This window comes from Girardinichthys multiradiatus, chromosome 11 (assembly GCF_021462225.1).
Source record: "Girardinichthys multiradiatus isolate DD_20200921_A chromosome 11, DD_fGirMul_XY1, whole genome shotgun sequence".
Taxonomy (NCBI): Eukaryota; Metazoa; Chordata; class Actinopteri; order Cyprinodontiformes; family Goodeidae; genus Girardinichthys; species Girardinichthys multiradiatus.
Genome location: NC_061804.1, coordinates 28850538 through 28877276, shown reverse-complemented (window position 1 = coordinate 28877276; position 26739 = coordinate 28850538). Strand labels below are relative to the sequence as shown.

General features: G+C 39.9%; 1 protein-coding gene and 1 long non-coding RNA gene across 2 annotated transcripts; one reads left to right on the top strand and one right to left on the bottom strand.

Moving 5' to 3' along the window:
* Positions 1-26739, top strand: LOC124876993 (transmembrane protein 164). The gene is made up of 6 exons (XM_047380087.1): positions 1-820; positions 11744-11793; positions 17956-18022; positions 22552-22630; positions 24773-24873; positions 25609-26739. The coding sequence occupies exons 1-6, from the start codon at positions 383-385 to the stop codon at positions 25813-25815; spliced, it is 942 nt and encodes a 313-aa protein (XP_047236043.1). The 5' UTR covers positions 1-382; the 3' UTR covers positions 25816-26739.
* On the bottom strand, positions 1340-8474 carry LOC124876994. Its single transcript, XR_007040424.1, has 2 exons — positions 8319-8474; positions 1340-1544 (listed from the first exon to the last, which is right to left on the bottom strand). It is a non-coding gene; the product is annotated as an uncharacterized LOC124876994 (long non-coding RNA).

The following is a 26739-nucleotide window of genomic DNA, read 5'->3' as shown; positions in this document are numbered from 1 at the left end:
AAGCGATAAGGAGCAGCACCTCTTGGGAGGCTGAAGCTAGGCTAACTACCTGTGTGGTGTCGGTGAAAACACATGCTAACGCGGCCTTTGGTAAACTGCTTCAGACATGATTCATTTATTAGGAGCTGGCGACCGGTATTTTCATTGGCTCTAAATGAGCCCGCCGAGTTAGAGTGTTTGGAGCGACGTGAGAAACGAGAGAGGCTTGCCCCTCAGTACCACCAGCTTACGGGTAGTCTTGACAACAACTTCCTCTTTTCGCTAACTGAAGTTCCCCGTCCGCCTGCGGATGAGGTAGTTTAGCGGGTTAGCTGTCTGAAATCCACCTAGGCGGTGCGTGCATGTCTACCACGGAGTGAACCACAAGGAAATCCAGCTGTTCATGTTTCGCCAAGAAGTCGGCGTCGCGTCTTTTATTCCGTCTTGTTCGTATCTTTTCCAACACGAGAAGAGGAATATGTCTCGGTATAACATATACAGCCTGCTGGACTGGATCTACGGCGGGGTGGACCCGAAGTTTGAGGGTAACGGGGGCCCCGAATGCGCAGCCTTCCTCGCCCCACAGCAGCGCATCATTGAGAGCCTGGCCATCATCCTCGTCTTTCTGCTGGAGGTCGGTGTTGCGCTGAAGAAGATAAACGTGTCTAAGGAGTTCAGGGTTGTCGGCAGAGACTGTGTAAGGGCGAAGGAGGACAGCCTGGGCAAGAACTTGTTGCTGGTCGCTCTTTGCATGACCTTTGGAGTGGAAGTTGGGTTCAAGTTTGCGACTAAGACTGTGATCTATCTACTGAATCCCTGCCATGTGGTCACCATGATTCAGGTAGGCTTGGGCCATAGCTGACCATGATGTTTATATTAGAGAACTGTCCAACGAATGTCTGGAGACGGGTCAGATGCTGCTACCTTTTAGGTGGCTTATAAGGTCCCTTTTTAGAAATTATTGAGGTATTGGTCTAGCTTTAGCTCAGCTGTAATGAAGAAACTCTGTAGATGGTATTTTACAGTCAAAATAAATTACTTCCTGGAGATGGGTTCCTCAAACGTGCAAGCCACTTCAGCATTACATAACTTGAAACTGAGGCATCCAGCAGTGGATTTCTTTAGTGTGTTGTTGCATGACTTTGACTATCTTTCATTAAGTCTTCTTAAATGCAGACATTTATCAGCCAGCGATCAGAATCAACCTTTGTTGGGTTTGATTGGGCCTGATCAATGAATGCTTACCCCTGTTATAGAATCTCCCATGTGTTATTGTCCTTAGGAAGGAATTGGAATTAGCTGGTCAGACCCCAGAGAAAACCGGAAATCGTTATCGGCCAGGAAAAGTCTGACACGTGCATTCCCGCTTGAATTTGATTTAATACATTTTTAAATATAACCCGTTTGTTGTGCCACAAAATTTTTACCAGAGAAAAAGGCAAAAACTGTGCTTTTATGGAAGTTTGGGGTGTGATGTGGTGACTTTCTTGTTTGTGTGTGGAGCTGGACCAGGGATGCTGTGATGTCTTTGGTCCTTGAGGTGTCCAACCAGAACTGGATGTGACCTGATCAAAAGACATAGAGCTGTTACTTAAATGCCCACGGCTTTAAACAATCTGTGAAGCAGGACAATTAGAGTTGCACCAATCAATGTGCCAGACTTTGGGACTGACCGATTTTCTCAATTGGTGAAAATGCATCAAAACAAGAACATCTATTATTTTTAGTCTATAAAGACATCAACCACGTATACTTGCCTGATTGTTGCTTTTATGACATAAACTGGCATAAAAGTTGCCGTTGTAATGAATTATTAAAGTATTGGCGTGGCCTCACCTTGTTCAGTTTTGGCAAAACAGTGGCTGATATTCTGCAGCCGGTTACTTCCTTTGGATTGATTTCACAAACAAGCCATCTATTTTAGCATTACATAAATTGAATATTGAAGCCTCCAACCTTGTAAAATATTTTGATTGTATTGTTGCAAGGCAATGACTCAAATATTTCCAGTCTTTGAGTATTGTTGAATTTGGAGATTCAACAGTCAATGGGCCAGAGATCGGAATCGGACAATTTTTTCTTGATTGGCTCTGATCAGTGATTGGCAGGTAAAGTTATAAAATGTATTAATACTAAGTAGTCCCACTGTTTCTGCTCTATCAACCATCTGTATGTACTTCGATGCACTTTTTTAGTTTAATAAAATCTGATAAAGGTTGTTGACATATCTTAGGATGCATAAAAAGGGATAACTGGAAATAGGTTTCGGCCGGGAAAAATCAAATTGATGTGTTTGTAGTTGATTTGTTTACATACTTCCCAACTCAGTCAAAAGTCAAAGATGAATATGTCTGTTGTAACTTTACATTTTTACAAGTATAGTCATATTTACATCTTCTGAGAAGCAGTGCAGGATGGATTCGTTTGCCTTAGTTATTCAGTCGGGGCATGTTTTTCCTCTCCACATCCTGTTTATTTTTCTAACTCTCTGATCACATGTTGTAAGTCAAGGCAAGAGGTCACAGCAAAGTGACAGTACCGTATTGATCATAGAAATGAAATAAAGAGGAGTAATGTTGGTTTAGTGGCAGTACAGTATCCTGAGCCCACTGATGTTTACAATATGTGATGGAAAATGGACTTATGGTAGCAAATTGTCACCAATGCGTGATGGACAGGGTTAGCGTGGCACACAGTAGGAATATTTCTGAGAAGAAACTGCACTAAATAGTTTTTTTGTTGTGTTTCACATTTGGAACCAGTTGACACAGAGCTGTTGTTTTCCTCGGCTGTGTGAGGGTTGGCTTCAGGTTTTACTTTATTGCAGGTTATAAGGCAAGAGACTTGCTGGTGCTTGACTGTGTGTTATCAGAGAAGTAGAGGAAGATATGTGTAATTGTTTGCCCGGGTGGCTGGGTGGGAGTTTTTTGCAGCGCATTGTTTGGACTTCTTCAAAAGAGAACTGGAATGAGATTAAACATGTGATGAATTTTTAACAGGATTTACCGTGACACTTCTTTTGGGGACTTTTTATTCTGTATGGTACCTCAACTGGATTTAATTTTTTTGAGGGCTGCATATGTGCTGCAGTGCTACGCTAACTGACTTTTCCTGATATTATCTGCAGCTCATAATGGGTGTGGCTGGTCCATTTAAACCCTTTTCTGATCCTGTTCCGTCACAAATGAAAACATCTCCCTGGTAACAACCGTTCCTGTCCCCTGTGGGCTGGGGGTGGTAGTCTTGAATAGTGAGTGTTAAAAGGTATTTGCTACACTGAGAAATGCAGTTTCCTGTACAGTTTTCAAAATGCTTGAGGAGAAGTGCAGAGTCTGGAGATAGCAAAGTGGACTTCTTGCAATCCCTACAAAATCAAAGACACAAATGGCTAATGTTGTCCTACAGTGCCCTGCAGAGGTATTCATACTGGTTTGCATTTGTATTAAGCTCCCCCAAGTCAATACTTTGTAGAACCGCATTTTGCTGCAATTGCAGCTGAGTCTTTTATGGTATGTCTCTAGCAGCTATGCATATCTAGGGACTGAATTTTTACCCATTGTTCTTTGCAGAATAGCTCAAGCTCGGTCAGATTGGATGGAGAGGATCTGACTTTGACTTGACCATACTATTACATGATAGGCTTTGATCTAAAACAGACCCAACCATTATTTTGTAGTTCTGGTTGTATGATCTGGGTTACTGTTCTGCTGGAAGTTTAACCTCTGCCTCAGTCTCAAGTCTTTTGCAGCATGCAACACGGTTGTCCTGTGTTTTTTGCTCCATCTGTTATCGCATCAACTCTGACTAGGTTCCATGTCCCTGCTGAAGAAATGCATCCCCACAGCATGATGCTGCTGCTACCATGCTTCACAGTGTTTTGGGCAATGTGCAGAGTGAGCTGCATAGATTTTTGCATAAACACCACAAATAAAACTTTGGTCTCATCTGAGCAGAGCTTCTTCTCCACCATTCTTTCTGTGCACCCCTACATGGCTTATGACAGACTGCAAACAGGGCTTCTTGTTTTGTTTTTGTTTTTTTTCGAACAACAACTTTTTTTTGCCACTCAGTCATAGTTATCCTGTCAGCATATTGTCCTACCTGAGCTGTGGATCTCTACAGCTCCTCCAGGTTTGTTATGGGCCTCTTGGCTTCTTCTGTAACTAATCCAGTCCTGGCCTGCTCCGTTCAGTGCCTGCCATGTCTTCACTAGATTTGCAGTTTTTCCATACTCTTTCCATTTTCAGATTGTGGATTGAACAGAGCTCTGTGAGATGCTCAAAGCTGGGGATAATGTTTTTTTTTTTCACTTTGCTTCAGACGTCACAACTTTATCCCTGATCCAACCTGGTGCATTTTTTTTTTTTTTTTGTCTCTGAGGCCTTCACAAACAGCTGGATATAAAGTGAGATTAAATTACGCACAGGTGCACTGTTTCTAACAAGTTTAACAAAATTGAATTTGTATTAACTTTGGTTATGCACCACTTTGTGTAAATCACATATAATCCCATAAAAATACATAGAAATCCATGGATGTAACATAACCAGATGTGGAAGAAGTCAAGAAGAACAAGCATATCTCGGTAGAAGGTGAGAGAGTCCCACAGAGTGAGCTGACTGTCTAATAATAAATGACATGTGGATCCTTTAAACGTAACATGGAGGTCTGGTATGGGCTCCGTCAGACAGCACATTAGCAGTCACACTGAGAGCTCCCATGCTGGCTTGTCAGTTAACTGTAACACATTTTCACTGGAGCTCACTCGATATTGGTGGAGCTCCTTAAACAAATGATTTAGGACCAGAAGCCTTATGAGGCATTTTAATTTTTGATTTTGAACTCAAACTGTCCCTTAGCAGAGCTGTACCTTTACAGAGATCATGTAAACTTGACTTACACCGAATGAGGGTTCAATTCACAAGAAAGTCAGCCCTTCTTTGCATTTGTCTCCCTTTTCTGTAGAGATCTTGAGATGCTGCAATCACAGGTGATTCCTTTACAGGTTAAATTTACCACCACTGTGGAAATGCTAATGACTATCATTGCTTTTCAGGTTATAGAGAAAGAGATGTTTATGTGTTGTCTAAATAACTTTGAATGCCTGTTGCATGGGTTTTATCCCTGAGCACTAAATCTCCAAGAAAACATCAGCTTCATGTAGATCACATCAGTTTCCTCATGAGTCAACCAGAAAGCAGATGGGCTGCAGGGAAATATTTCCACATCCTGCTGATCTGGCTTCTGGAATGTCTGTTATTGTACCAGAATGTGCTGATGACAGTGAAACGCTAAAAAGATAACTGGAGATGGAGGAAACGTAAAATAAAATAAAGGTTGGCAACATATGCTTTGATGCATAGATTGGAATAAAATGTGTAATTCCTTCATTTTCTACTGAATTCAAAACTTCTAGCTCTGCCAAAAAAACTCCTGCAATTGTCTCCTCTTTCATGTGTTACGGTACTTTTTAAAAAGTTGGAATTGTTCGATATCATACCTCAAAGAAAACTGAAAATCATGACTGCGGCATCTCTGCATATAATTCTGGGTAAACAACAAAAAAAGGCAATAAAAAACGCACAATTAAAATTATTTGTATGCAGTAGAAATTCACTATCATCTTAGCAGGCGGTATCAGCCGTGTTCACGGGATCGGCTGTAGCATTAACAGCCAGCTGAATGGATTGTTGACTCAGTTGTTCAGATAACGCTGGATGGACCTACGTTTTATGACTCTCTTTGTAAAAAGAAAAAACACTTATCAGCATTTAAATTATCCAATTCTATAAACAGATAGTCTTTGATAAATAACTTAATGCTCCACTTCCTGGCATGCAGTGAAAAAATAAGTTTTTGTTTGTTTTTTTCCCTTAAATTGATATTTCTGCAGCAAATGAGTTGCTGATGCAAAGGAAGCATAAAGATCTCAGCAAAAAGTCAACTACACTAACAAATACTGCAGCACAGGTCACCTTCAAGTACTCTGATATAGTGTATTAGTCTCTTTGAAAAACTGTTATCCTTGCAGCTCATTCTTACCTGGAACTTCTACGCAATTGTTTTCAATTTAATGCGGGTCATGACTCAGACGGAGAGCTACATGGAAAGAAGGAGGATGGTGGTGTTATGTTTCAGTCTGCTGCACCTTGAGATGAGATTGCAGTTTCAGAAGAAAGGAGAAAAACTTTTGACTTATGTGTTTGTTTTAATATTGCTGCTGCAGCATACTGCTTGATTTGATCATAAATGCATCCATGCAACTTAATGTCTTCTCAGAGCCCTGTTATATATCGTTGCTGCAGGGGATGAGAAAGCTGGTTGAGAAGGTAATGAGAGCTCTTGAATCATGTGCTTATTTCCTCCTCTCTTTTTTCAACCACTGTTTTCCGAATCTTATAATAACTTCGCTGCCTTTGTTATTGTTTTTAGATTATTGTAGAGGCGTGATCAAATTCGTATTACTTTATTGCAAAAACACTTGATTAGCTTAAAATTTCACTCGATTAAAAAAAATGCTAATTTTCATCATATTTTGCCCTGGGTCAAAATGATTTGCTAACTTCAGTTCAGTACGGTCAGATAATAGGCACAGGTGAAACCGTGAGAGAGTCCAACTATAATCACTCTGTAAGTCTCATTAGCAAATTGATTCCTATAAAAGGAGGACAGGTGGCCATTAGATCACTGGCTGTTGGTCTGTTTTGACTGTGTGACCAGCAGAGACTCGTCCTGTGAAAATAAAAAGCCACGATTTTCCGCAATTACACTTGAAACGACTTTTCTGTCATTACAACTACACTTTATTACTTTTATAAAATCACTTTAAGTGTTGTCAGATGTGACGTTGTTCTGAACACACTTCACTGACTCAGGCTTCCATGTTCTTTTGCTTTGAATCATAGAAGAGGAAATTATATCTCATGCTGGGATTATAACCCGTTCTACTGGCAAAACTAGTAATTCATTCACAACGATTACACCCTAAAATTGAATCAAAGTTAGAGATTTTTAACATTGTAAATGTTTCTGGATGTTTACCCTGAGTACTGTAAAATACTCTGAAAAAAATGCTTAAAAGGATTTTTACGATATTGTTTTTCTCTGGTTTCAATATGCGAAAGTTAACTCTTCATTTATTTCATTTGATCAGTATTTCCACTAACTGATTTTATAAATGTGTTTGAGTGTTTGAAATTCTCTTTAGCATCATACTTGTGGAGGTATTATTACTAAAGCAGCAGTCTCTGTGTATTTCCTGGGGAATGTAGACCCTCACTTTAACACTGAGATTTCCACCCGGCTAGTCACCAGTCAGAGCCAATCTGAAAAGCACCCTGTTCTGGTCACCAGTTTCTCAGTTCGCCTCCGTCTTTAAAATATTAACAACATACTATTGGATTTTTTTTTTCTGAATAAAGTTCAAGACATTGTCATGATCATACTTAAATATCTCTTTTGCTTTAGTTGTTTTTAAAGATACTTCACCGAATCAACATGATAAATACTTCAGGGGATTTTTCTGTGTGGTACTTTGTAGATAAAACCTCTGACCTCATCTCACAGTCGGCGCAAGCAAACCAAAATGTTGTGCCAGTTGATATTTAGCATCATCTTGATCTAATTTTGTTCTCCTGGGGTTTTGTACGTCAATGTTTGCTTTTGTTGAAATGTTCTGGTGTTGCTGTATCAATGAACTCATCTGTCTTGACCAGCAAATAGCCTGATCCCATCTTAAAAGGAACCCAGTAAGGAAGTTAATGGAGAATAAAGTTAGATTTCCTTAATGCGTACAAATATTTAAAAGTTCATCATTTGAAAAACAACATCACAAGCCTGCTAAGTGATCATGTTTCACCATAAATGGTTTCTGAAAAACTGTTGATGCTTTTCAGGATGTTATAGTTTGTTGTGTATTGTCTGGGTTAATGCTAAAAAGCCTCCCTTCTTTTGTTGTGTTTTAATCTTTAGGTTTAGCTTTCGCTAACATATCCACATGTAGGAATTTGAATTATTTTGTGCCCAGTAACACATTAATTTTTTTTACATCTTACTAGGCACCAACACGCTGCAATAATTATTATAATTCTAGTTGATTTAATAAACTCACTGTGATTTGTGTTTTCCTGCTTGCAAGGACAAAGGAGGCCTTACCACTGCTTGGTCAAAGATTGTGCAAATATGCAATATATTATATGCAACTGCATGTGTTTTTTTTTTGTTGTTGTTGTTGTCTAACACAAGTCAACCACTTCCTTCCTTTATAAGATTAAGACTTTCTAGCTAGCCCAAACTAACTAGATGCTGCTTCTACAAATAAGCACAGAGTAGTTACAAACCTTATATTTTCTCCTTTGATATCAGCTTACCAAGACATGACATGATGCTTTCAGATGTTTTTTGAATCAGTCTCCAATGAGCATCTTTATATTCATATTGTTGTCATGGAAACGCAGAGTTTACAGGTTCTCCTGGCAACACTAAAACCTGCCTGTGTAACTTTGTCTTCCTTTGATGCTGAGCTTAAAACATGCATCCAATCTTCTTCCCATCCAAACCCAGTTCAGGCACAGCAAAACACACAAGGCTGCAGTTGTGGTGATACCACAAATGGCCCACTCTATGCAGTACCTTTTAAACATAGCTATTCAAAGTGTAAAACTACCTTTTCAGATTGCATATAAAGTATATTTTACTCATGATCTCACACACACACATTCTCAGTTGTCATAGTGTCCCCCGAAGTGGCCTCTCCCACCCCAAAGATGGCCATCTCAATTTGATCATTGTCATTATTGGGATCATTACCACGCAATTCTTGAGAATTGCCCTTTTTTACTGCTTTTTTACTGCTTGCAATTGTTCTTCTTATCTCTGACACTATTAAAGACTAAACACTATTAAAGTGTGGACTATAATGTAAAAATACAATATTACACTAGTTCATCCAGTTGTGTTCATCCAGGTAAATGAAGCCAGTTCCAATGGTTATACAGCAATGCTTCTCTATCCTAATTTAGTTATTGACTCATCCCAGATTCCTGAAGGTGAGCACACTGTGATGACACACTGTATGTGTATGTGCCTTGAATAATCTTTGTTGCATAATTTATAATACATAAAACTTACATAATCTTTATTGCTTATTTACCCCCTTTTTAATTGGACGCTTCTCTTTAGACTGTTGTGTAATTGGTTAGAAATGCCTGATAATTTACAACCAGCGCCATTAACCCAAAACTGTATACAAGGGTAGCTAATAACGTTACCCTGGAAATTGTTGTCCCAGATGGCCAGGCCTCTCTTTACAATGGTCCATATGTTGCATTTTAATCCTCAAAAGTCACCAGTAAATTGGTTCTTAGTTGGTTTTAGCTTACAGTGACAAAAATATTTCCACTCCTTTATACAAGATGGGTCAATAACTGGTTTCACTTTCATCCATGATGCAACAAACTCCAAGATGCCTGTAATAACAGACCCATGTTTTTGGTTTTGTTTGACCAAATCCTGGTATAAAGGTGGTGCTCTAGACATGTCATGTGCAAACTTTTAAATAAGTTTGTGGATACTTAAAAAATCTGTTTATGGAAAAACACTTTTAATGTTACTTCTATTAGGTGATGTTAAAAGCTATGTACACAAGGCCTGCACATGTGTTGGTCTACATGTTGGTCTTTTCACTTCTTGGCCATTTTGTTATCTTCAGTTCTTTTCATTTTCTCGAATATTTTTACCCGGATGAAATAAAGCTGTCCTCCACAGCACTTTTCATACCAAATATTTGTCAGTTCGTGCCCACTTCAGGGATGTTTCATACGAGCGATGTTCCGTGGTATTTTTCAGTAGTCTTCTCAGTCTCAGTCCCCATCTAACTGGAAAGAGGTCACTTATAATTATTTTGGTTTTATCAGGAGGCCATAATCTGTCATATTTTGTAGGAATCGACAAACAGAGAAGCGGAAACACAATCATTGGAAATAGGGTCTTCTTGCCAATAATCTATTTGACCGCTTTGACGAACATATACTGTGATATAGGTCTTAGTGACCAAGATCATAAAGCTTAGGGGCAGCGATGGTGATTTTGTGATATAGGGATAGACAATATGGTACATGGCCTGCACTTGTATAGTGGCTTTATCAAGTCCGAGGACCCCAAAGCACTTTACTGTACAATCAGACCTCTGACCACCATCACTAGGCGAGGCGGGTGAAGTGTCTTGCCCAAGGACACAATGACTCAGACAGAGCAGGGGTTTGAACTGGCAACCCACAGGTTACAGGACGAACCCCTACCACCATCCCCACCGTCGGACTTTATGGTGTTTTTGGTAACAAGTGTCACTACGTGCAGTCATGCACACAAATGTTTTTCTAAAATTAAATAGTAACTTCAGTATACCAATTACATTAAGTAGTGGAACTGTGCTACTAAACAACACACACTGGTTGCATTTATTCATATTTTCAAATGTATTTATTTGTTAATGTTCAAGGGGAATTATTATAAGAATAGCAATTGCAATGGATGCGCAATATTCAACATTAATATTGCAGTGTCATGTTATCCCAATGTCATGGAGTCCTATAAAAAATCACAAACTCCCGAGGGAAATAAAAACGGGTATGGAAACGGGTAACTTTAGAGGTGGGAAAGCATTTGTTCACAGGTCTGAAGTGGAAAAATGGTGATGTGTGGGTTTGAAATGTGGTATAAATTGAAAAAGAGTGGATTGACTAAGACCCACCTCAGCAACTACAACCATACAAACCTAAGGCAGCTAACCTCAAATAAGACCTTTAGATCGCCACCAGATAATCATTAATATCCCATCAGTTTGTGTAATTTTTGTTGATAAATATTCCACAATAATTTATCTGAAACATCGGTTGTTGATGTATGTATGGAAATGGGACCTGTTCCCAGTCATTTATTTAATAGCTCATTGAAAGGTAGTTTACCCAGAAGTGGAAGGTGTAAAAGTAGCAGTCATTCCCATATTGGTAAGGGACAAAGCAGGAGCTGCAAACTTGTTTTAATTGATCCAGCACACAAACACAAGAACATTGCTGTTAGACTGCAAATATTGTCACAAAGCAGGCTACTCCTTAGCTGCTTTGAACCAAGACTCCAGTGTTCATCAACATGGAGGTTGCCAAAGTAAATGTTTAGGAAAGGATTTTAAAACGCAGTGGAAGTAGGAGTAAGGAAGAGATAATCCTTCTCATGCAAGTTAAGATGTTTGACTTTAATAGTTTAAATTACAAATTTCCTACTTGTCAACATATTGAGGTGCTTCACACAATAAAAACTGACTAGATATGGCAAGAAAATCAAGGACATTTGGCTTTGAACAGAATATCATCTACCAGTTCCTGTAGTTGTGATGAATGTGTACAATAGATCCTAGGTTATTTTCCTTGTTCTTTCATAGAAACTGACACAAGCAGAGGATTTTCTACTTTACCTTGCAGATAGCGACACACAGCCCTTTAACAGCCACTGTAAAGCTGTGCACTTAGGCTGACTTGTTGTTCGCCTAGGCCTCCTCCAAGCTCTTCATGTGGTTTTTATCGATTTGAGGCCGATCCCCACGGAATCATCTCTTCAAGATCTTGCCTCTTAATGTCTTTCTGCAAGCGTTTTTACTCTCAGCATTAAGAACAGGAAGCTCTTAACTCATTCAGGCTGTTTCTAATAACCATCTGAGCTTAATGTAATGTTGTGTGGTCGTCATCTCACTTTGTGGTTTCTTCAACAGATCTTCCTGCTGGCCTGCCCACCATGTAAAACGGCAATGGTTGTATTTAGGTGAGTGTATTTACCCTTTTCCTTCCAGTCTGGATCTGGAATCCGTTAGTTTTAGGCACTAACTGAGAAAGAGGCCATAGCTGAGTTTGTCTTTATGTTATCCACTTGCACTATAAAACTGTCGATGGTGACCTCTAGTTATAAAAGCATGAATGTACTGTGGACCACTTACGCTGACCCATTCCAATTCATTCCAATGACTCCTTATTTCCATCCTAAAGCTATCGTCATTGCCGCTGATTGTTATGACTTGAAGGCTTCGCTGGGGTTTATTGGATTCTTTCAGAGATTTATTGTAATGCTTTCGTTTGGGTTTATAGTCTCTCCTTTAAACCTCCTCTGGTCAGAGAAGTTAATTATTTATTGGAAGGTTTTGCCGGTGGGAAGACGGTGTGGGATTTACTCCAAAATCAATCTTAGCAGAGTTTACTCTGTAACTCATAGAGAACAATCACAGTGAGTGGTTAGAAGTTACAGCAAGCTAATGTGAGTATGTCCATTTGAAATGGGGAAAAAATGAGATATTGCCCCATAAAATTCTCAGCAATGAGTTTATTTCCATTCCATACATTTTGTTCGAGATGAGTGATCTCGAGATGATACCTGTGCAGTATTTCTGTAACAGTGGCTCCTCTGTTGTAAATGCAGGGAAACGCTCAGTTTCTGGACTGTTTATTGATTAAATAAATGTGCTACATTTTGCACAACTGCTTCATTATGAATTGCAGCTCAACACTTTGAATGCAAAGCACTAACAGCTATGATGAAAGCGTTGGGTAACTGACATGTAAACATCTGAAACAGTAATAATACAGTGAACTGATGTGGTTAGATTAAATAATCCAGGGTTAATCAGTGTCTTGTTTGCTAAAACAAATGTTTTTATCTCTAAATGCATATTTTTGTAAAGGCATGTAGTGTGCAAATATACTAATTACTCTATAACTAAGAGAGTTAGTTGAAAGTGAGCTGACAGGAAATGGGGAGAAAGAGAGGAGGAGGACATGGAGCAAAGGTCAAGGGGCCGGGACTTGAACCAGTGACGGCTGGTTCGAGGACTAAGGTCTCCGTACATGGGTCGCACATTCTACCCCTGCGCCACCACCGGGCCCATTTTCGAAGATTTTATGCACTTGACCCAAACCAATTACTGCCTAATTGTGGGGTATAAAGAGAAGGGTAGATAGTTGTTGTGCTGTACACGGCCCTAAACAGAACTTCTTATTGCTTTTTTTCTCGACACTCTCCCATAAAGTCCAGATTTGTCGATTTGCACGACTAATAGTTGCCTTGACAACAACCTGAGCTTTGGATCTCTGCAGCTTCCCCAGAGTCACCATGGGCCTCTTGTCTGCTTCTTTGATTAATGCTCTTCTTGCTTGGCTTCTTGGTTTAGTTGGACAGCCTTGTCTTTGTGGGTATGCACTTGGAACAGTTGGATTTATACTGATATTACATTACACACACATTAAGGTGAAGGCATTATATTCCAATGGGTAATATTTAGTGGTAGCAGATTAAAAGGGGCTGTAAGCACACCTCTAAAAAAGTTGAAAATCTTTTCCCTTCCACTCCCCAGTTATGTGTTGCTCTGTACTGTTTTGATTACATCAAATCGCTATAACATGCATTAAATAAGTTATTTTGCAAGGCGATGTGCAAAGAATAGCTACTACAGAAAATTAACAATAGCGCCTACATTTTTATAGATGCATTGTGCGGTGGAAGCAGAAAGCATACCTGTGAATAAAGTGCTACATTGTTGGGGTGTTGGACTCCATCCCCTTAGGATTTAAACCGTCAATCTTTGAATTGTCAAATATGCCGGCTTGCCAAACTACTTCTCCAGGGTGACGTCTTTCTCCCGGAATCATTTCAGGGAATAGCCGCATTTACATGCACAGCAAAACCTCGGCCTCTGACCTTATCCTAGGCAAGAAACTAGTTACTTGTTCCAGGGCACGGCAGGTTTAGTGCCTTGGGCTACTCAAAGACCATCATTATATTCACAGCAACGACAAAGAAGATTTAGCGTTTACCTGGTTGGTTGGCTTCCTTTCTCTAGGAATGTAATAAGTGAAGGTAAAGTAAAAAAAAACCTTACTCAGTTTATGACAGAAAGGATCTGGACAGTATATTGAACCTAGTGATGCACTAAACACGGATTTGTGGCCCGTTTCCAATCTCTGATCTTTAAAGCCTTGACCTGCTGGTATTTTTGTTGCCTTTCAAATAGTTTTTTATAGATCATGTGCTTCTACAAGTGCTTTATTTGTAGAGTCCTGCAGACAGCACTACATACAATCACACTCACACTAACCCATGCAGTAAAAAGAAACCTATTTCAGGCCTGGTCACTAGCTGATGTTTTTATGCTTATTTAAGTGACCTACAATCCTCATTGCAGTATCAATGTGCGCAGTGTCACAGTCGCAAAGGACTGCTTGGATGTTGTATCTGGAAGGCTGTTATATCCACATATTAAGCATTCATGTTTTCAAATATAATGTTTGCCAATAACATAATTGGGCAATGACCTCCAACTAGCTGTTAAGCACGGTGTTGGCAGGCTGATGATTTGGGCCTCTTTTGCACCTCAGTGAGAATCTGAACATGCAGAGCTATGGTTCAGATTTAAATAGGCTGTAGATGCTGCACAAAGCTACATAGAACCAAATATATTTTTGTCTTAATTATTTGCATGTTCTAATAAAAATAAAAGAGAAAGAGACTTTTGTTCTGGGATAAATTTTTATAAATCCAGTTTATGGCATATATTTTGGTTACATCACAAACCTATAATATTTAGTGTAAGGAAATTGTGCATTTAAGTTAGAATGAAGGGAAGTGTTTCCTAAAAGAAATGTCTGCAGGCTACTCAGAGTGACAGCTGGGTGTATTAGAAGTGACAGTCCTAGCACGTCTGTTTTCCCAATGACCTTAACTGTCACAACAGTTATTTTGGCTCATTTGGACAAAAAGAGCAGTTTATGTGTCAAAGTTTCAGGGGCCTATAGTTTGACACAACCTTCTGGCCCTAAAGACCGTGTAGGGCAGCTCCAACATAAAATGTGGATAAGGGGAACATTTCTCACAAGAACGAGTGTTTTCCAAAGGCTGAAATACCAGATTTCCAAGTTAGAAGCACACCTACAGGTCCTTCTCAAAATATTAGCATATTGTGATGAAGTTCATTATTTTCCATAATGTAATGATGAAAATTTAACATTCATATATTTTAGATTCATTGCACAATAACTGAAATATTTCAGGTCTTTTATTGTCTTAATACGGATGATTTTGGCATACAGCTCATAAAAACCCAAAATTCCTATCTCACAAAATTAGCATATTTCATCCGACCAATAAAAGAAAAGTGTTTTTAATACAAAAAACGTCAACCTTCAAATAATCATGTACAGTTATGCACTCAATACTTGGTCGGGAATCCTTTTGCAGAAATGACTGCTTCAATGCGGCGTGGCATGGAGGCAATCAGCCTGTGGCACTGTGAGCAGGTGCCAGGTCGTGCTGAAAAATGAAATCTTCATCTCCATAAAGCTTTTCAGCAGATGGAAGCATGAAGTGCTCCAAAATCTCCTGATAGCTAGCTGCATTGACCCTGCCCTTGATAAAACACAGTGGACCAACACCAGCAGCTGACACGGCACCCCAGACCATCACTGACTGTGGGTACTTGACATTGGACTTCTGGCATTTTGGCATTTCCTTCTCCCCAGTCTTCCTCCAGACTCTGGCACCTTGATTTCCGAATGACATGCAGAATTTGCTTTCATCCGAAAAAAGTACTTTGGACCACTGAGCAACAGTCCAGTGCTGCTTCTCTGTAGCCCAGGTCAGGCGCTTCTGCCGCTGTTTCTGGTTCAAAAGTGGCTTGACCTGGGGAATGCGGCACCTGTAGCCCATTTCCTGCACACGCCTGTGCACGGTGGCTCTGGATGTTTCTACTCCAGACTCAGTCCACTGCTTCCGGAGGTCCCCCAAGGTCTGGAATCGGCCCTTCTCCACAATCTTCCTCAGGGTCCGGTCACCTCTTCTCGTTGTGCAGCGTTTTCTGCCACACTTTTTCCTTCCCACAGACTTCCCACTGAGGTGCCTTGATACAGCACTCTGGGAACAGCCTATTCGTTCAGAAATGTCTTTCTGTGTCTTACCCTCTTGCTTGAGGGTGTCAATAGTGGCCTTCTGGACAGCAGTCAGGTCGGCAGTCTTACCCATGATTGGGGTTTTGAGTGATGAACCAGGCTGGGAGTTTTAAAGGCCTCAGGAATCTTTTGCAGGTGTTTAGAGTTAACTCGTTGATTCAGATGATTAGGTTCATAGCTCGTTTAGAGACCCTTTTAATGATATGCTAATTTTGTGAGATAGGAATTTTGGGTTTTCATGAGCTGTATGCCAAAATCATCCGTATTAAGAGAATAAAAGACCTGAAATATTTCAGTTAGTGTGCAATGAATCTAAAATATATGAATGTTAAATTTTCATCATGACATTATGGAAAATAATGAACTTTATCACAATATGCTAATATTTTGAGAAGGACCTGTAGTGCAGAGCTTAGTGACAAGTAGTTGTTCCAGTTACCGGCTGTTCTGGATGGTTTCTAGGGCTGGGTTATTGATTCAAATTTCAAGAATCTATTCGATTCCAATTCTCAAGATTTAGAATCGATTCTTTTCGATTCTTATCGATTCAATTCAATCCAGTTCGATATTGGATTGCTGGTGTAAAATTTTTTTAAGCTGTTACCTGAATTACATGACAATGTAGTTATGAAACATATTAATACTAGTATTATATTACCATTCAACAGTATATTAATAAAGTAATGGTAGTTGGTTTAATCCTTACAGCCACCATTATCTTACTGAATGTGGTAACAGTTGCAGAATACCCAAACAGATCCAGGGTAGAAAACAGAGCACACCAGATGTCTACAGCTGCTATTTGGACACTAACCTGGTAAAATATGACAGTAAAATTTCACCTTTAAAGATGTTTGTTAAATACAAATGCACTTTTATTTTAATTGTCAGTATAAACAAAATCTGATCCAACAGATGTCCACGTATTGCTTGTAATGCCCACCCTCTCTGCTGACTGAAGTTTACTTTTCACATTTTGTTTTACGGACTTGTACGTGTTTGGGATGACTTCTTCAGAAACACGTTTGCGAGACACCATAACATAATGCAGTTCTGCTACTTTCATTAGCCGCCTGAAACCGTCTTTTTCAACAACTGAATACGGCCGCATATCTTTGCAAATAAAAGGCCGCAGTCGCCTCTGTTAGCTTTCGGGAACGTGCAGAATTGGCTGGTAGTTGTAGCGTTTGCTGGAGTTTCATCTGTTGCGGCCCGGAGGATGTCTTAGACATGACTTCCTGGTGATGCCGCAACATGTCATTCCTGAGGTTGGTCGTACTTCCACAATATTTCACTTCTACTCGGCATATCTTGCAAATCGCTCTGCTTTTGTCAAGCTCACCTTTGTCCACAACGTCTCTGAATCCAAAATAATGCCAGATAGGGGCTTTAAGTGTGTCGGGTGTTTTTAACGCCAGGGCTTGGCTAACATTACCCTCATGGCCCAATGCCATGTTAAAACTCCATCTTTATGCAAACCCGCGTATGGCGTTGTTCTCCTTATTTTTCTTCTTCTTCCTGTATCGTGGCGGTTGGCAAACAGCTTTTTGGTCCATTACCACCATCTACTGGAGTGGAGCCAGAAGTGCCGGCTCACACATTGAAGCTCACAGTGGAAAATGCACTTTTAAAAAATCAATCTTTGGTTATATGAATCGATCTTTAGGAATTAATATGAGAATCGATTCAGAATTGGAAAATTGATTTTTTTTTTAACACAGCCGTAATGGTTTCTAAAAGTCATGTTGAAATTTCAGGTGTCATGTAGGATAAATCTGACATTTTACAAACCTTATCAGAAACTGATGTAAATAAGAGCAACCTGCTGCCATAGAGTCTGTTTTGCTCTGAGTTCATCAGCTTATAACACCACTAGATTTCAATACAAATGTCAGTCTGATTAAAAAAAAAAAAAAAGCAAAATGTGGGAAATAATTGGAATAACCTTGTAAGATTTGTTTACCTTTATTCCTTTAATTATTTTTTATCCTTTCAGACTGCATGTCCACATGTTAAATGGAGCGTTGCTGGCTTTAATGTTCCCTGTAGTCAACACCAGGCTGGTGAGTAACCTCTGATTGTCTTGTTTTACTCTTTGTGAAATTTCAGTGTAATAACAAATGTTATTTCCTGACCTGGATATGTTCCAAAATGTTAAATCATTGTATCAGCTGTAATATTAGTAAAAATCCCAAAATACAAGGAGAAGATTAGTGGAAAGTCAGAAAGGTTTGTGACAAAAAATTATTTATAAATACTCTAGCACAGTTTTACACAGGAACCCGGCAGGTAGAGCCTATTTTCATACTGCCTGTTTAACGTGGGACTGCTATGTGAGGGACAGACTGATTAGGGGCGTCATGCTAAAATCCAAGCATGCATGTAAAAAGGAGAGCTGGATAATAAAATGCCATGCAGTTTGCACTGACAGCAGGGAAGCTTTGGGATGACACAGCAAAGGCACGTGAAGGAGGCATAAAAAGCATTTTACTGACTTTTTAACTGAGTTCCTGCTCCAAAAACAACAACCTCAGTATGATCATAGAGGGCCATCAGTTGGTTGTCTGTCATTGTTTTATTGCAGTAGCATATAAGAGAAATTTTATATTTTAATTTGAATGCATTTATTCAGAAGGAAAATATTCTTGTGTTAGAGATTATGTGTGTTTTTTTTAAATTGCTGATACTGGTCTTATTGTCACCCTTAATTTCTGTAATAAAATTTTATGTTAAAATATTATTCCAAGGCTCCCTGTGTCCCTGGGTTATAAATGGGACCTTATGGAACGCCTCGTTTCTTTTAGCTACTCTTGAAATGGGAACAACCAGAGAAAATGTCAGTGTAAGCCCTGTAGATATGTGTGAATCTTAATAAGTCAGGAAATAGCTACAACACCACAACCACTTTCCTAGACTCAGTTGTATCTACTGTCAGAAGAATTATTTAAAAAACTAGGATGAATGGTGGACATTTGGTGTGATAAATGAGCTGCTTATATAACCCTCTACATTTTTCTTCTTTACGGATGTGGTATGGGCAACACCGTCCACTTCAACTGGATCTATATTTGCACCTACATTTACAGTTACTACTTTATTCCTACTTTATGGTACTTTGTGTGACTTTTTCAAATCCCATATTTGAGAAGGGAGGCTAGTTGTAGCGTGATGCTATGGGCCTGAAGCTGCATCTGACCGCTGAACTGTAGGTTTTTATCAGATTCCCAAACAAAGAAGCATGGCTTCAGAGAACTATTTAGCATTTTGTTTTACCATACCTGTGTTGGCGATCGTATCTCATCTTGGCACAGGTTCAGAAGCATGAGGAGCTTCCTACTGATAGCAAACAGATACATCTGCTACACTGGTTGATAACTCTTGACATATCAGATGATTTTCCAGTTTTTAAGATTGTCTCATTAAACGGACAAAAATAACATAAGTCTCTTGTTACTTTTAGAAATTTGAATCCAAGTAATATATAAAAAAAATCAAGAACTGCTAAAGAAGTCCTCTTTGAAGAGGTATACAGTGAAAGTTATTCAAACTTAGCTTATCAAGTGTTTATGAATTATTTCAATGCAACTTTAATATTTTCCTCTGGTTTGTCTTTCTTCTGATTAGCACAGAAAATATGAGAATCCTCGGTTCTCTGTTGGGTTGAACAAGTCTTCTACAGGTCCTTCTCAAAATATTAGCATATTGTGATAAAGTTAATTATTTTCCATAATGTCATGATGAAAATTTAACATTCATATATTTTAGATTCATTGCACACTAACTGAAATATTTCAGGTCTTTTATTGTCTTAATATGGATGATTTTGGCATACAGCTCATGAAAACCCAAAATTCCTATCTCACAAAATTAGCATATCATTAAAAGGGTCTCTAAACGAGCTATGAACCTAATCATCTGAATCAACGAGTTAACTCTAAACACCTGCAAAAGATTCCTGAGGCCTTTAAAACTCCCAGCCTGGTTCATCACTCAAAACCCCAATCATGGGTAAGACTGCCGACCTGACTGCTGTCCAGAAGGCCACTATTGACACCCTCAAGCAAGAGGGTAAGACACAGAAAGACATTTCTGAACGAATAGGCTGTTCCCAGAGTGCTGTATCAAGGCACCTCAGTGGGAAGTCTGTGGGAAGGAAAAAGTGTGGCAGAAAACGCTGCACAACAAGAAGAGGTGACCCGACCCTGAGGAAGATTGTGGAGAAGCGCCGATTCCAGACCTTGGGGGACCTGCGGAAGCAGTGGACTGAGTCTGGAGTAGAAACATCCAGAGCCACCGTGTGCAGGAAATGGGCTACAGGTGCCGCATTCCCCAGGTCAAGCCACTTTTGAACCAGAAACAGCGGCAGAAGCGCCTGACCTGGGCTACAGAGAAGCAGCACTGGACTGTTGCTCAGTGGTCCAAAGTACTTTTTTCGGATGAAAGCTAATTCTGCATGTCATTCGGAAATCAAGGTGCCAGAGTCTGGAGGAAGACTGGGGAGAAGGAAATGCCAAAATGCCAGAAGTCCAGTGTCAAGTACCCACAGTCAGTGATGGTCTGGGGTGCCGTGTCAGCTGCTGGTGTTGGTCCACTGTGTTTTATCAAGGGCAGGGTCAATGCAGCTAGCTATCAGGAGATTTTGGAGCACTTCATGCTTCCATCTGCTGAAAAGCTTTATGGAGATGAAGATTTCATTTTTCAGCACGACCTGGCACCTGCTCACAGTGCCAAAACCACTGGTAAATGGTTTACTGACCATGGTATCACTGTGCTCAATTGGCCTGCCAACTCTCCTGACCTGAACCCCATAGAGAATCTGTGGGATATTGTGAAGAGAACGTTGAGAGACTCAAGACCCAACACTCTGGATGAGCTAAAGGCCGCTATCGAAGCATCCTGGGCCTCCATAAGACCTCAGCAGTGCCATAGGCTGATTGCCTCCATGCCACGCCGCATTGAAGCAGTCATTTCTGCCAAAGTATTCCCGACCAAGTATTGAGTGCATAACTGTACATGATTATTTGAAGGTTGACGTTTTTTGTATTAAAAACACTTTTCTTTTATTGGTCGGATGAAATATGCTAATTTTGTGAGATAGGAATTTTGGGTTTTCATGAGCTGTATGCCACAATCATCCGTATTAAGACAATAAAAGACCTGAAATATTTCAGTTAGTGTGCAACGAATCTAAAATTTATGAATGTTAAATTTTCATCATGACATTATGGAAAATAATGAACTTTATCACAATATGCTAATATTTTGAGAAGGACCTATATATCAAAAAATAAACTCAGATATATACAAAATATATTTAATCTCCAAATCCTTTACACTTGGCTAATTATAAATCATATAAAAACAAATACAGTCATCACCTAAGACCAGGGGTGTCCAAAGTATGGCCCCAGGACTGATTGTGTGTGGCCCCTGACTCCAGTTCAAGAATGATACAAATTTAGCCTGTTTGCACAGGTGATTAATGCAGATAGAGACATTTCATTTTTAATTAGGGCAATATTTTTACTGACCAATTAAAATCCTTCCCACAAGCGAACAGATTAGGTATGACACACAGCATTTGTCTTTTAATAATTACACTTTTTGCACTTAACTTTTATAATAAATAGGACCACATCTATCCAGTGACTTTTACTCAGATCAGACTTTTGTTCACCCAAATCTGCCTTTAATTTATTTATTTAACTTAGCTAAACACAAAAAAATGTGACTCAAAAGAGTTACCCAAATCCTGTTCTTATTGCTGACTAAACATTTTTTGATCAAATTTGCAAACAGGAAGTCTATATGACTATATGAGTTTTGGACCTACAATGATTTTTTTTGTATTTTTTTTGGCCCGCAATTATTTCTATCTTGACTCTTTGGCCCTCGTGTCAAAAGGTTTGTACACCCCTGCCTTTGACCAAAAAAAGGATTTTCAGTGACCAGCTCAGGAAATCGAATAATAATATCAAGGCTACATGGAAAATAATTAAGCAGTTATTACAAGGGGATATAACCTAAAAAATTAGAACTAAAAGAAGTTCTCAAGTTCTACTTTTCTACGTTTGTAGGTTTTTGTAGGTCGTGAAGCAGTTTTCATGGCTTGTGATGCCAGTTTACCTCATGAGTGTTAAAAAAGCAAAATATGTATAAAATATGAAAAGTGCGGCATTATTGTAACAGAGATGTTCCAATCATATGTTCACCTACAGTGTGGAGAATGGAGAATAAGTACTTGATACACTGCCGATTTTGCAGGTTTTCCCACTTGCAAAGCATGAAGGGATCTTTAATTTTCTTCAAGGGCTTCATAAAAAAGAACTAGCAGGCCTGTGAGAGCTGGAACTCTTACTGGTTGTTAGCTGATCAAATACTGATGTCAAGCAGTAATATGCTAATTAATTACTTAAAAATCACACAATGTGGTTTTCTGGATTTTTGTTTTGGATTCTGTCACAGTTGAAGATTACCTATGAAAAAAATGAAAGACTTCTACATGTTTTGCAAGTGGGAAAACGTGCAAAATCGGCAGTGTATCAAATACTTGTTCTCCCCACTGTATCGCGTGTTTCTATTTGTTCCTCAGCTACCCTTTGAGAAGGAGATCTACTACATCCAACACTCCATGATGTACCTGGTGCCTCTTTACTTCCTGAGGAAAGGAGGTATGTGCTAGTCATGATGTGACAAGTCCTCCCATTCCAACCAAGCAGAATCAGGATGGCACGATGGGCATCCATCCTTTTTTTTTTTTTTTTTATCAGTGGCTGCAGATTGCATGTTGTTACTTTGTGCTTACAGGTTCTGGCTTACCTCACTGGTGTGTTTATTGTAAACAAACATCTGATCACCGACTGCTGACCCATGTATTGTGTCTGCAGTCTATAAAATCTGTTGCAGACAAGAGCCTTTTATATGTGTTGTGTTGCACCTCTCTGTGGAAAACAAGAGGCTTCTGCTTTCCAGTTGTTATAGCAACAGGATGCAAAGCCTGTCCTGCTCATGATATAAACATCAGGAATTGCATTACAGAGACTGATCGTTTATTTAACTTCTAGGTGTGGCCAACACTTGATCAGCTCTGTAGCTGAAATATTATTCCCCCTATTCAAATAATGTAAGACGAAGCTCTAATCAGGGTTAACTGGATAAATTCTGTGGTTTGAAGTAAACAATCTATCCTTGGAGAAAAATGCATAATGATACTAGAACACATACGGTGCCTTGCAAAAGTATGTTTTTCTGGATGGGTTTTATGTTTTGTCACATGATACCCACCCAGAGTGAAGAGGGTTTATCGTTTTTCTTTCCACTTCACAATTAAATAAATAAATAAAACCCAGATAAAATACATGGACGTCTGCGGTCGTAACATGACCAAATGTGAAGAAGTTCAACAGGAATGATACTCTAGCAGGGCAGTGTAAATGCAAATCAGCAAACAGGGCAAACGGGCAACGTTCAGACAACTAGACCAAACAGACAGAATTAAACGGTTTGTGTTGGTAGAAGCAGTGGGAAGTGGTTCTCGGTATCCTGGGCTGGGTGCTTTGGTGTCTGCCGGCTCACTCCCGGTGGCTGCTTGCCAGGGCCTGGACCCCTGGGGTCTGTGGGGCCTCTGGTTGGGGAGTGATATGTCCCAGGGTCTTGGGTTTCTGGGTCCATGGCTGGATCTGCTCGGGCGTAGGCGGCTGCCAGCGGGGCCTGTGGGCTCGTCGCTGCAGCTCCCTGGAGCTTCTGGACTGTGCTGCTGGGTGGTTCCCCTGAGACTCTGCCCTTCTCTTCTCTGGGGGGTTGCAGTAGTCCCCGCGATGGTTCTCCTGGGGTTCCTGTGCTCTGGGGGGGCCTTTAGATGTCTATGGCTCGGTTCTCCGTATCTGTCCCAGGTCCGGGGGTGGCAGGTCTGTCACACTCACTATTGCATATTTTTATGGAGAAACCTTGTGTACACAACCGCGCTCACACTCAGACCCACAGGTGTTGAGATTCAGGTGTTAACAGATACACAAATGTTCTATATTGAGCCGCATTTACCACTAATTACATCTTGCATTCATAAGTACCGTGGACTTTTCGGTAAAAAAGCTGTTATTATGAATGTTTCTGCAGGTGGAGAAGCAAGCAGGGGGTTATCTTGTATTATCTTCATCCTTCTTTCTTTCCTTCATTCTTTTCTCCTTTTCTCCCCTTTTCCTTTTGCCCCACCTCTCTCTCTCTCTCTGTCTCTCTCTCTTGTGCTTCTTATTTTTTTTTCTTTTCGTTCCTGTCTCCGTGTCTGTAAGAATTAAAATAATCCCAAAGAAGTTTATAATAAAGTTTCTTTTATAAATATCAAGCAGAGCATTAAAGCATTAGCAGTAATGCTCCACGTGTGAAAGTAAATCTGTTGGACTTTTTCTTGGCACTCAGACAATTCTGTGCGCTACTCTGCCAGACAGGACACGGTTAAAAAAAAAAAGAAGCAGTGAGGAGGCTTGAGAACATGATCTGGTGGGTTTTACATTAATAAAAACACTGAGGCCAGATGTTTTTTCATAGTTCATTCTTAACATCACTGTGACTGAAGAAAAGACTCATTTCAACCATAACTCTTACAGACTGAGAGCTGACCTCTTGGTATAACACCAGATTACGCTACCAGAGAAAAACCAGAAAAAAAAACCATGTGAAACACACACACACCGCTCTTCAGTTCTGCAGCGACATGTTTAACAGGTGGCCAGGCCTGGTGATCTAGATGCATTTCTTTTGCTCTCTGTTTAACCTTGAAACTGCGTGAGATTTTTCACCGCTCATTCTGTCTGCAGGTGTATACCGGCCCGAGCCTCTGGGGGACATGTGGTGGGCGCTCCTCGCCACTGGCATCCTCTTCCTGTACCACTTCATCTTCCTACAGGTCCTAGGCCTGGTAAGGCAGAGCCCTCTGCTGGCTGTCGAGTGGCATTACAGCATATTTGCTGTGAACTTACCATCAGATTTCTTTATTAGTGAAATAATTTTAGCAAGTAAACAGCTGAAATCCAAAGGCAGGTCCAAAAGAATTTAGTAGTGAACAAGAGAAAGTATCTGAAAGGAGAATTTTTTATTTATTTTTTTTAATTCAGCAAAGCTACATTTTGGTGGCTTGATGACAAAATGATTCACCCTAACAGAGGTTCACATTTATCTGTAAGGCACTGCTTTTTAATATATATTTTTAATAATTAAAAAAAACAAAACAATATATATACAAAAAATAAATATATTAGCTAATGAAATGAAAGAATAAGAGGAATTCCAAAGTAGATCCATCAGCTTCATCCTTCTCTCTTCAGCTATGAAGCCAATGAAGCAATAAGAAGAAAGGCAGAGAAAATCTGCAGTGCTAACAAGATGTGAAATCATTTGGCAGCCAAATGAGTTTCTGCAGACTAATGCTAAGTTATAGAGGACTTCCAGGCGGTGAACTCATCACTCCTTCCATTTGCGGGAAGGATTTTTAGAGCAGATATTCAAAGAAAATTAATGATTCATAAAGATACGCACAGTGAAGTGGACCATGACATTCACCAAAACTTCATCCAAGTGGATAATACTTTTTAAATTGCCATTAACACAAAAATTAGGTCTCACGCCCAACTAACCTGTCCCCGCTCTCCTCCAGGCGACAGAAGTCAACCTGAACAACATGCTGTGTCCAGCCGTGTCCGATCCCTTTTACGGGCCCTGGTACCGGGTGTGGGCGACGGGCCACCAGACTCTGCTGACGCTCCTCCACGGGAAGCTCCTCACACTCCTCTCGCAGCACAGCTGCTCCGCCTGCAGATATCTGCTGGACACGCTCCGACTGCGCAGCAAGAAAGTTGACTAGATGCCCACGCAGGCGCAGTCCTGGCCCCTCACTTTGACTGGCTGCTCTCAGCACGGAGGTTTCATTTTAAATCAACATTTTAATGTGTCTTTTACGACATTATCAACTTCTCCGTTGATAAAAGGGAGCATTGCAGTCATACTTGCATGTACAGTTGAGCATTTCTAAGCTGGTTGCTAAGAAGCTGGATGTGTTGTTTATTGGAATACAGTTTTCACCCAACAGCCTTTCTGTAAATGTAAACGTCTTAAGGACTGAAAATTGGAAGTGGGCAACTGAAAGACACCACCTGTCTGCAAGGCGTTGCTTTCAGCTGTCAGTGAGTTTAGTTATGCTCTTATTTTCATTAGTAAAGCTGCTGTTTTTATTTGTCTCAAGTGCGCTTTGAAGCAGATTGCAAATGTGAGCTGTTGTGAAAGCTACTGCCTGTTTATAGCGCGAGGATGGGGATGTTCTCTTAATGTTTTTATGAACAGTGGGGGGGGGGGGGGCTCATGGGTTCAGGATAGGAAATAATTTTTTTTAATGGTTTTTATCTTTCAGTCTGCAGTCTGTTTTGTGCATTCCAGTTATGATAATCAAGAGGACTGATGACTTATATGCTGGTAGTTAAAGCGGTGAATAATGACTGACTGGGTGTAACATGGGTTGGTATTTTGTTTTTGTCCGTGTTGTTTATGTTGTTTGTTCGTATTCATCAAGGTTTCACCTTGAGAACATTGTTAGGAAAAACATTTTTGTCAAAATGGGGCAGATGCTGACAAAATGAGTGTCTTTGCAGCTAAAGCTTTCTGAAAGCATTCATACCCCTTGAACCTTTTCTCTTTTTGTCATGTTACAACCTGCTAACTTCAATGCGTTTTATTGGGATTTTAAGCAATAGACAAACACAAAGCAGTGCATAATTGTGAAAGAAATTATTCA

Excerpts from the sequence above, each read along its gene's own strand:
- LOC124876993 (XM_047380087.1), top strand. The coding sequence starts at position 383 with ATGTTTCGCCAAGAAGTCGGCGTCGCGTCTTTTATTCCGTCTTGTTCG. Across the intron at positions 821-11,743 it reads ATGTGGTCACCATGATTCAG|ATCTTCCTGCTGGCCTGCCC; the intron begins GTAGGCTTGGGC and ends TTTCTTCAACAG. Across the intron at positions 11,794-17,955 it reads ACGGCAATGGTTGTATTTAG|ACTGCATGTCCACATGTTAA; the intron begins GTGAGTGTATTT and ends TTATCCTTTCAG.